Source organism: Salarias fasciatus, chromosome 1 (genome assembly GCF_902148845.1).
Source record: "Salarias fasciatus chromosome 1, fSalaFa1.1, whole genome shotgun sequence".
Lineage (NCBI taxonomy): Eukaryota > Metazoa > Chordata > Actinopteri > Blenniiformes > Blenniidae > Salarias > Salarias fasciatus.
The window spans coordinates 24,498,874-24,510,150 of record NC_043745.1 but is presented as its reverse complement, the minus strand read 5'-3'; the positions used below and the strand labels follow the sequence as shown (position 1 = coordinate 24,510,150).

At 45.7% G+C, this 11,277-nt stretch overlaps 1 protein-coding gene across 9 annotated transcripts in view; it reads right to left on the bottom strand.

Annotated features, from left to right (window-relative positions):
* Positions 1–6,539: 6,539 nt before the first annotated feature.
* Positions 6,540–11,277, bottom strand: part of tjp1a (tight junction protein 1a) — a 94,116-nt gene continuing 89,378 nt past the window's right edge. For 5 of the 9 annotated variants that reach the window (XM_030094354.1, XM_030094383.1, XM_030094357.1 and 2 more), the window contains 2 exons: positions 11,099–11,242; positions 6,540–7,840 (listed from right to left, as the gene is read on the bottom strand). In XM_030094354.1, the coding sequence (XP_029950214.1) occupies positions 7,746–7,840; positions 11,099–11,242 (239 nt within the window). In that variant the 3' untranslated portion in view covers positions 6,540–7,745. The remainder of the gene's footprint in view (positions 7,841–11,098; positions 11,243–11,277) is intronic. The other 4 variants (XM_030094366.1, XM_030094414.1, XM_030094374.1 and 1 more) reach the window with 2 other exon arrangements.

The window sequence follows — 11,277 nt, the reverse complement described above, 5'->3', positions numbered from 1 at the left end:
TCGCTGGTGTTGCTCATGTCTTTATCGCCTCAAGACTGCAGGATGAAATGAGGTGCAAAGGTTTGAAATTAAAGCTTATCATCCGACCTCTTTTTGATGTAGAGGAGTCGTTCACTTCATGGTGGAAAAACGAGTCTGACCGTAGCACCTTCAGCAATTCATCAGTTTGATGGTTGCAAAAACAGCTGCAATTATACAAAAAGTTATCTGAAAAAACAAAAACATTAAAATAGCTCTTTAAATAGTTGCTTGAAAAGCTACATGTAAACCAGTCTTCAGTGTCCTCAGATCAGAGATATGAAGCCCGAGTTTTTCTGAAGGCAGTGCAGTTGTGTGAAAACAAAATACTTTTGGAGAGCAGCTCAATGAAGCACGTCTTTATATAACCGTGAATGAGCTGATAACCACACCAGCAGGGCCCCGGTTTGTTTTCCTGGCCTCTGGGTTTTTACAAAACTGAAACACAACCGACTCCAGAAATCCAACCCTCAGTGTCACCCGACAGTCATTCGACGTATTTTGCTGCTTCGCCATGTTGAAGCGGACATGCTAATACCAGCGTCATTCAGTCACTTTAATGTACTGTTCCGCTCACCTCTAATCTGATTTTCATTTCTAACTTATTTCACAATGCACAGTACAAATCACAGTGTTGATCGGAGCGGCAGATGTGGAGAGATTCACGGAGAACCACTAAAGAAAATTTAGGAGCCAACAAACTGACAGAACAACAGGATGGACGACCGTCGCCTGACTTTTATGTTACTACGGATTTACTCCAACCGGGCCTTCCCTCTTGTACCACACACACACACACACACACACACACACACACAAAGATAGAGAGCCTCTACAGCACACTACTGTTTAAACACACACACACACACTCAAACAGATTAGTGCAGAATTTGCTGACAGTCGGAGCTGAAAATACAGCAGAGAGCCGCCGCGCAACAAACGAGAATGCCGTCTGACGCTACCTTTGTTAGGAGCTCGGTCTGGAGATTTGGGAGGTTGGAGCGATACTTTCATTGAGAATGTACACAAAATAAGCATTTCTTTTTATTTATTCCTTCACATAACCAGAGGAGCAGAGGTGGAAGCAAAAAGAAAATGGAAAATCCTTTCTGTGGAACTCGACAGAAGAGGGAAACACGGAGCCACTGAGAGAGAGAGAGCTCTGAATGTGTGATGATACCTGCAGCAACCTCTTCTTTACTTGTTCACAGATGTGAAAAGTGTCTTTACGCTCTGCTCAGAGGCGGTCTGTGTGTTTGGACACTTGGAACAGAACCAAGTTAACCTCGCTGAAATGCAAGGTGGACAGTAATTCATCAGCTGCAGGTATCGGCTGCTTCGGCCCGGTCGCCTCATTTACCGGCCGAAGCCCGGCAGGGTGGCGCGATCCACACAGCCAGCAGGTAAACCTGCCGCTAGTCTCTCAAGTCAGCCCGGCGTCATCTCACGTCGCCTGAATCACATCAACAGGATGCGAGTGAGGCTGGCTGCCGAGGAGCGAACGGAGGGGGAGGGACGGCAATGAGGAAGAGGAAGATATTTGTACAATTAGTCTCTGGTGGCCGGGCCTGTGCGCTCGTATCTCTGATAATATGCTGGCAAACACAGGTCTGATCATCAGAGCTATAAAATAGTTGTGTGTGTGAGAAAAGGAAGGACGGCCAAGTGCTCCGTGTAGGAAGTGAAGATTAGACATTCTCTCGCTGCGACTGTGATGAAATCCCACAGCAGCCGTCGTCACGCAGAGATCCTTAATGACGCCCCGCCGCGGCCACACGCAGACATCTACAGAGGACACGCACGCACACACAAAGTAACACACACACGGGGGCTCAGATTGGGGATTTGTTTGTCACCTTGCTCATTAGCTCGGTTCAGCGCCGTGGCAGGAAGCTTAACATTAAGGCCTCCAGGTTCAACGTCACAGTCACAGTCTAGAAAAGTGACGCTCCGGCAGGGGAGGCAGCGTTTATACAGACAATTTAACTTAAACAAATCCCACAGATGTAAGAAATATTCAGGATAAGGGCCTTTTTTCTAGTTCTGTGTGTGGCTCAGCATGAGAGGACTATTAATTGCTCACACACTAAAAATGTAAATAAATGAGTCTCAAAGCTTTTGCAAACAAATACAGTTGTCTCATTAGACTAACTCATAGTGCTACAAATAACTTGTGGTTCTACCTGAAGGAGATGCTGCAGATTTGTCTTTTACACCCCAGAGAAACTCTGGATGGAAGCAGATGGTTTCCTAATGGAATCAGCTCGGAGAACGTTCTCCAATAAGCCGACATCCTGCATTGTCACCGTGCGGAAAAACACATTCTTCTGGAAGACAGCCTACATTATAAACCCGATCCTTGTGGTAAATTAGGAGGTGCTTCAGTCATGTGGGCCGGTTTGGGGGGGCATTTTAGAGCTTTTAATATTTCAAAAGAGTGACTTCCACTGCCTGATTGCTTGTGGGCAAATCACTTCCATCATCACAGTCTGCAGATGGGGAGCTGGTGTAAACCACATTATCTGGGTTTTGGCGCCACTCTGGCCGATGATTCTTGCTGCTGGCGAGCTATTTGTTTTCAGCACCTGACTCCGACCGAGTAGAAGCCTCTGCTCAGCAGCATCTTGTTCTCTGAAACACACTCACTATCTCCTCCTGAAGAGAGTCTCGTTAGGAAATCATCTGGACTTCACAGCAGAAAGATCTCCACCTGGGAGATTTCACTTTGTATGATTCATTAGTGTATAAATTACAAAGCAATAGTCCGAGAGGAACAGCCTGTAAGTGTAAAGTCTTTGGTGAAGCACTCTGAGGTTCAAGCACCATTAGTTCACGTCAGCTCTGGTTCCAGGATATAATTTATTAGAAAACCAGTGGTAGTAAAAGAAAAGTCCTTGCTGACAACCAGTTGGTTCATCGTCAGTGGGAAATGTTAAAACATGCACAGGTGATGCTTTGCTGAGTCCAGGGTCAAGGAACAAAGATGTATCAGGTTTCAGCACCCAAAGATAACACAATGTAACACACCCAGACCAATCAGCTCCAGGCACTGATCAGGAATCTAACTGACCTTTGAACTGTGAGACCAGGGGTTACCTACTATCTGGCTGTAACTCTGTAACCCCCCCCCCCCACACACACACACACAAACACACACACAGATGGCCCCTTGTGCCACAGAGCTCCCCTCACCGATGCACTCTGCCCCACTGCCTCTATAATTAATGGACTCGCCTTGCTCCAGGTCTCTGGCTGGAAATCAAGGAAGTGTGCATTCATAAATATTTACAGAAGCCAGCATGAAATTTTCACAAAAAGAAGAAAAAAAACCCCACAACATCTCAGTGACAATTCTTCAAACCCAGGATGCAGAGGAGGACTGCGGCTCTTCAGAGCCTCTCTCAGTGTGTATCAGTGTGTACCTGAAGCTCTGCCTGCATCCTCACAACTAATCATATCAGCTGGCTCTGTCCTCCAAAACTCATTCATAAATCCATTTCTGTGCAATTACAGACCAATTCATTTCCCCCTCTTGACTGTAAAGCTCCATATATAACTACCGAGCTTGGAGAGGAGCCAGCAGAGACGGTCCTACTGAGACTTCAATTTCTGTCCACTTCCAGAAAGGAAAACTTGAAGTGTGTGCGTGTGTGTGTGTGTGTGTGTGTGTGTGTGTGTGTGTGTGCGTGTGTGTGTGTGTGTACTCACAGAGAAACCAGCCCAGAAGGGGCAGGAGTGCCGCACTCTGGGCGATGTGGTCAGAGCCAGAGCCGCAAAGCTGACGGCCAGGATGAGGCTCCCCAGGACCATCTGAGAGACCCCCAGAGCCAGCATGATCCTCGTCCGGGTCCGGAACTCCCTCAGCCGGGACAGGCTGCGGGACAGCGACGCCGGGCTCAGGGACCCCGGGCCGCCGATTCCGCTGCCGCCGCCGCCGCCGCGGGGGAGCGCGTTCACCGGCATCGCCACCGGAGGACGGAACGACCGAAGCCTGGATGGAGAACCGCAGGTGCCGCAGAGGAAAAGCACAATAACATCCAATCACGAGCAGGAAACTTGTAGTGTCTCAGGCTGCAGAAAAGACGCGAAAAAAGAAAAAATAATAATAATAATCTGGAGGTTAGAGTCCGAAGATGAAGACCTCCATCAATTAAGACTCGCTCCAATTAGAGATGCGGCTGACGGGCGGAGGAAGGCGCGCGGAGCGCGGACCGAACCAGGCACCAGATGTCCAACCACAACGCGCAAAGTCTGACTGTTTTCAGCACGAAGCAGCCCGCTGGGGTTCTCTGCGATCAACCCCGGAAAAGATCCCATTCCTCAAAAGTCAAAGCGCATAAAGGGGGAAATGAGAGGCGGCGAAAGGCTTCATCCCGCTGCACCATTGTCACGCTGTCATGCTCTGCTCTGCAGCTCCAACAACTCACAAGCCTGCAAAAGACAATGATTTGTGGAGAGAGAGAGAGAGACAGAGAGAGAGAGAGAGGGGAAAAATGCCGGTACACTCTGAAGAGGGAAATTGTGCGGTTTGGTTGGTCTCTCTGCGTTCGGAGCAGCCAGCAGGTCCACGCGCGGCGCGTCTCAGGACGGCGGAGCCTCACTGCGTATTGGAGACGAGCCACGGTGCGCGTCTACATGGCGGCGAGGCGAGCTGCGCGGACTGCCTTTTACTACGGGAAGGGGGAGGTGGGAGCTGGGAGCTGGGAGGTGGGCTTTACTACACCAAAAAAAAAAAAAAAAAAAAAAAAAAAAAAAGAAGCCCTGAGCCTGATTTGTTACTGATGCTGGTGATGAAAAACGTGGTGGGATGGAATCACAAAGAAACCTCTTTATTATTACTGTCAAGAAAATAAGCTTATCTTGGCACTGATAACACAGACGAACACACACACACACACATCCCTTACAGTTTCATCATGAATCCAGAACTAGACGGACATCTGAATGTGGAGTGTGGTCGCTGAAAGTGTGTGTGAGTGAACCTGAGCTGCAGCCGCAGAGCTGCATCATTGGCTCTGTTTTGTCCTTCATCCATCCTGCAGCCTGCACACACACACACACACACACACACACACACACACACACACACACACACACACACACACACACACACACACACACACACACACACACACACACACACACACACACACACACACACACACACACACACATTTAATGCGACACGTACACCTGAGGAGGATTCAGCAGCAGCACATCACAATTAGTATTTATTGCTAGAGGAACTGACGGGTTTCACTCGGTTTGTGATCAGTTTAAAAGGAATTGATCCGTTTTGAGAGTTCTTCTCTCCATCGGAGGAGCGGGACACCAGCGTTTCACAAATTGAATGAACTCTCCAGAGACTGAGCTCCATGGCAGCTCACATCCTGCCGGGCTCCTCCAGGTGTTTCATCATCATGCAGGGACTTTAATTTTCTTTGTCTCTGGCTTGGAAACTTGCTGCAGGTACAACAGGAACACAGATACTGGTTCCTGTAGATTAAAAGCAGCCTGTTTTATTTCCATAATGCTGCAGCAGCTTCTCGCGGTGGCGGCGGCATCAAGCAGCACAGCTGAAGGTCTCCAGCTCATCTCTGACCTTGTGCTGCACTCATACACGGCTCTCTTCCGCCACCTGCTGGTCAGCAGCGGCGTTGCAGCACAGAGAGATGCCGTAAATATTCCCGACGTGGGCTCGAGTCAACCGGTTTTGTGTGGTTTGCATGTTCTACCTTCGTACTCCGATTCCCTCACACAGTTGAAACATGCACGTGAGGCGAATCGGCACCTCTGAATGGCCCACAAAAGCGTGAATGTGGTTTAAGTGTGCTTAAAATAACTTTAATCCACCTGTGACAGCAGTCATTTGACTGAAACCAGCTTGTGGGGTATCACCAGTGTTCCTGGGGAATCCACTTAAAAAAAGAACATTTATACCTTTATTAAAGTTAATGTATGTAAAAACAATGAAAAAAAAAATTTAATGTATGCAAACAAGTTAAAAAAAGAAATTACAATCCAAGGTTAAGAAACATCCATCCAGACAGTGGGTACTTTAAAAATGATTTTATTTATTAATACAGTGGTATACTTAAAATTGTGTTGCAGAGGAGAAAAAAATGTCAGCCACACGTGAAGAGCTAATATCCAATTAAAGCCGTGTTATATCTAAAAATAAAACAGTACTGGTGTGCCATACATAATATATTGTCTATTAGTACAAAAATACATTTAAGGGCACACAATATAGCATCCAGTATCACAAATCAGTGAGGGGAACACTTTGAGAGCACACCCTTTCAAAAGAACATGTTTTAAATGTATTTTAGCCTCAGGTAACTTTTATTGATCCTCTCACGGAAAGACCTTTATTTCAACATAATGTCAATACACTGGTAGAAAAGGTGTGATGTATTATTGTCAGGTTACAATTTCAAGGCTCGAGGGTATATCCAGAGTACAAAGAAAACCACGTCGACTCTCTTCCGCTTTTTAAAACATGTTTTCTCTAAGTTTTATACAAAAAAGAAAGACATACAAAAAGTTCATTTACAAACGAAAGAAACAAGGCAATATGCTAGCTTTATTTACAGCCACTTCTTTTCACTTTAGTCTTTTGTTTCTTAAGTAATGCATAGCAGATAAAAGAAGAGCATAACCTTTGTTATCTTTTATCAAATGTTATTGTGTGCTGAACCCAAGGTCGTTTATACAGTGGGTTCACCCGAAAAAAGAAAAAAAAAAACTGACATTATACCATAATTTATCATAACTTATTTTTTTTCCTTTCTTCTGAATGAAAAGTGAATAATCTGCAGATAAGGCATCACTGCTTATTTGTGTGAGTGCGAGAGTGCACAGAGAGGAGAGAAAAGGAAGAGACGGAGAGGAGAGTCGGAGAGAGACGTGAGAACAGAAGAGGCTACTGGACCTTATAAAGAACATGCATAGATCTCCCTCAGGCTGGGAGGAGGGACGTAGTACGCTACATGGTTGTTGTTGTTTTTTTTTACTGGGAGGAAAAGGAAGAACGAAGGAAGAACGTCTTCAAAAGTGTGCTGCTCGGGTTTTGTGTCCAGCTCGTGTCGATCACTCTTCAACCTGCGACTGTTTCCACCTGATCAAACCTGCAGTAAAGTTCCCTCAATGTGACAAAGAAAGGGGGGCAGTTCCAACTCATGTTCAGTCCCATCCGTTATTAAAAGAAAACATAACAATGCCGACTGATATTTGAATTCATGGCCACAATTTTAGTACATTTCTACTCTACTATATATACCATATGCATATATAGCATAAATATAGGGACATCGATTCTTTTTAGAGGCACGTATGCAGCCTCCGACACCACCCATCCTTCTAAATATTACATTAAACATCGGCTAATATAATCCTCAGTGACATGGGGGCATGCATCAAAAGTTTCAGTTTACATCAGAACTTGGACTCGGAGGGGGGGGGGGGGGGGGGGGGGGGGGGGAGTTTATGCCACGGCTCACGGCGATCGTCAGTCTCTCGTCTTCATCCGCTCGTGCGGTAAACAGCACTAACTTGGTCTTCATACTTCCTGTTGCTTCAGGTTTGTTTGCTTGGAGTGCATTTGTCAGCATCTATATATATATATATATTTGTGTGTATATGTGTGTGTGTGTGTGTGTGTCTCCTTCATTTCATCCCCCCACGGTTCCACATTCAGTAACAACGTCACACCTGCCGCTCCATCCTTAAAAGTGGTCGATGAGCACAGAGACACAGTTGGCTCCCACCAGGTAGTTGGGGTCTCCGGGGAGGGACTTGTTCTGCCAGCTTTTCGGATCACCTGAGGACAGACAGACGGGGAGCCGGTGAGCAAGAACAGCTGCTTCTCCCGGACACATTTCATAAATGCTCGTCACCTGTAAACCAACCACAGTACGGCTCGTCTCGCTGCAGCAGGCAACGACATCCATTGTCTGCCAAGTGTATATTTGTGGCTAATATCCAAATCCAGCGGCATCAGGGACCAATAAAAGCGATTCCATACTTTTATTGAATGTCCCCGGCCTCTCTTTGACTGCAAAGTGAACCTGAGTCAGTGTCGGGTCTGAGTGTAATTGCAATTACAAGCATACGGGTCTGTGCCAGGAGGAAGGCTCCAGCAATCAATCAGAGGAGCTGGGCCGAGGTCCATCGATACTGGACACAGCGGCAGGATCGGCCTCCTCGCTCACATCGACTGGTAGACCTTCAAACACGCTCAAGATTCACACAAAACCCCTCTGAGGGCTGCCAGGGAAGAGCGTCAGCATCGTCTTCTCTGTCAGTCTTGGCTGTTTGTTCTGCACACATCATCCAGCAGAATGCTGTATGTGGCGGTCAGAAATCTGAAGTGTGTGTGTGTGTGTGTGTGTGTGTGTGTGTGTGTGTGTGTGTGTGTGTGTGTTAAATATGGAAAAGCCTGTACTATTTTCCCTCCAGGCTTCGTACGCTTCAGTTTCTCCTGAAATGTCCCAACCAGAGTAACTCTGTTGTTACCTACCAAACAAATAACACTTCTTCAACCACCTACTTATAAAACTTTATAACATCACAGATTACAGAAACCCTGAACTGTTTTTTCTTTGAATCAGAAGTATAAAAACATCAGTTCAGGTACCTCAGACAGGCTAGATTGATCTCGAGGGGAAGGGCACCAAAAAAGACTGCGTAGCATGTGAACATTTACATTATCACATTTATGTTTCTACATTCTGAAAATGTTGCATGGTTTCATGTTATTTTGCAGGTTAATAAGGTGTGTGGCTTGGACTGCAGTATTCAGACATGTTGCTGGCAGCTGCAGATCACTTCAGGGTTTCTGGGATGTGTTTTGGCATCCTGAGTCCACAAAGAGAGAACAGTAACTCTTTTCAGAGAAAAACCGCCGGTTATGTGTTTGTAGAGATTTTCACAGTGCGAGGTCATCCTCCAGGCCAGACCAGACCTAAACCCTCCGGCACAGGACACGTCTGAAACTCACTTCAAACATGGATTCATTTAAAAAACTATTCTTTGTCCCCATTATTTTAAAGTCACTCTTTAGAAATGAAAGTTCTAATAATATCCCTTTGTATTCCCTTCATTTTCACATGGATGAATTAACTACAACTTCTGCATGGATTTGGACGAATATTTAACATTTTTAACTGCAAGGCATGTCAAGTTGCACATCTACTTGACAACAGCCTCTGTGCGGGTTGTACTCTGCACTGATGTGTGGACTGGAGGGAATCTGTGTGGTTTACATGCGCGTCCTTGCTGGGAGCTCTGCAGTCGGCCGCCTGCAGCTCCTTCCTGTTTCCCCCTCCATGAGTTCAAACCGACGTTGACTCAGTGAGCTCGAAACAAGCCTTTCCAGTCACCTCGGAGCTCGATCTGCGAGTTATTACCCTCCTCTTTCACACGTTCAATACTGTGACTGAAGCCTTTTTTTGAAACTGTAAACAATCTCAGTCAAACGTATGACTATTTGAAAGTTGCGTACAGGTGTGTCTTTTAGTGAGACAATATAAACACGTCTGAACATCAGTTTTTTTAAGCGACATATCTATCTGATAACGTTGATTTAAATGAAATTGTGTGCCTCCTCGAGAAGAAAAGTCTGCTCTTTATAGAGAAACAATCACACTGGATCTGATTTGGTTATTGAAGTTAAAGCTGTGAAGAAAAGACGAAAACACGGCAGAGATAACAGAGAAGCAGCGAGATGCAGAGATTTAGAGAGGAGTGAGGAGGAGCAGGCTAACAAAAGGAGAAGGAAACCACAGAAGAGGACAGGAGGCGGCCGGAGAGTGGCCTTGCTTCACAATAAGAGGATTAAGACGCAGTCCAATAATCCTCCCACAATTCAGCAGGACAACGGAGCGGGCCGACGTCTCATTCAGGCCTCAGTCTCATCCTGAAAATGAGGCTAATTAGCAGATAATCCTGACCACTGCCGCAATCACCACTGTTTTTGAAGACATGGTGCGAGGCAGACAGTTTCAGGAGAAGAGAAAGTAGAAGAAAATCACTTTTCTGGGTGTTGTTCTGTTTTCCTGCGAGGAGTTCAAAGTTTCATTTCAACGTCTGCTGCTCCTCACATTTAAGCACTCTGTAAAGTAATTTATTTGTGATTCCTTTGATCGACTTCGTTAAAATTTATGCCGAAATGTTCTGGTGATCAACGTAAGCAGGACTTTCAGCTTTCAAGACGGGCTGAAACTAGTCAGCAAATCGTTTTGTTAGTTACCGTTTTGGAGACGGGGGTTGGAGATTTGCTTCGCTTCATCTGTCTGCAGCGTTCCCATTTCTCCAATTAAACGTCAGAACACAAATTCAGGCCCGTATCAAAGAAACTACTGACACACGCACGCAAAAAAAAAAAAAAAAATTACTAGCTTTTGTCCCTCAACAGCAGCGAACTTTAAATAGGAATACTTTTGGGAATGGAGGCTAAATTTAGAGCACGGCATTGTGACGCGCCTTTTGTGTCATTTGATTTCTCTTTATACGCGTTAATGACGGGCATTATTGGTTCTGACAGCGTTCCAATTTCTGCGAGGTCTGCAAGAGCTGTTTGTTCTTCAGGTCAGGATTTGGGCGGCTATGTGAGAAAAGAAATCACTACGAGAAAAGAAACATGCAGTAGAATTTAACGGGTGAGATGCAGTTACAGTAGGGAGAAGCTTGGGGAGCATGCAAGTTAAATGAAAAGAGAAATAAAAGCAACTCAAATAAACTTTGGGGAAAAAAAAGAAGAAGAAGGAACAAGAAAAGAAAAGAAAACCAGTGATCCAGCAAATGAGGAACTGTGTGGGGAAGTTAACCAGTCAGGAATTATGAAAATGAATCAAACCAAAGCTATCATTACGAGAAAAAGCAGATTTTCCCCCCTAGATTGATCAAGATATCATCGAATCACAACTGATTTCAGGCTTAATTAAATGTTTGATTACAAAGACAACAATCAAAACTAGGGGTAAAAGCTGATTTAACAGTGACCCAAAAAAAAAAAACCCCTCAATTTGTCACACAGCCAGCCCAAACGACCCCGAAGAACAGAGAGAGCACAGCGTACCCGACGAGGAGTCGGAGGATTTTAGAGCAAAAGACCAACCATCAGGGGTCATTGACGCACAGTGAGGCAGGCGCAGCTCCACGGGCTTCAAAAACTTGAGGCCGTGAGGTCCGCACATCACCAGAGGGCTGAGCAGCGTCTCCCCTGCAGACACAGACACAAATACAACACAACACAAC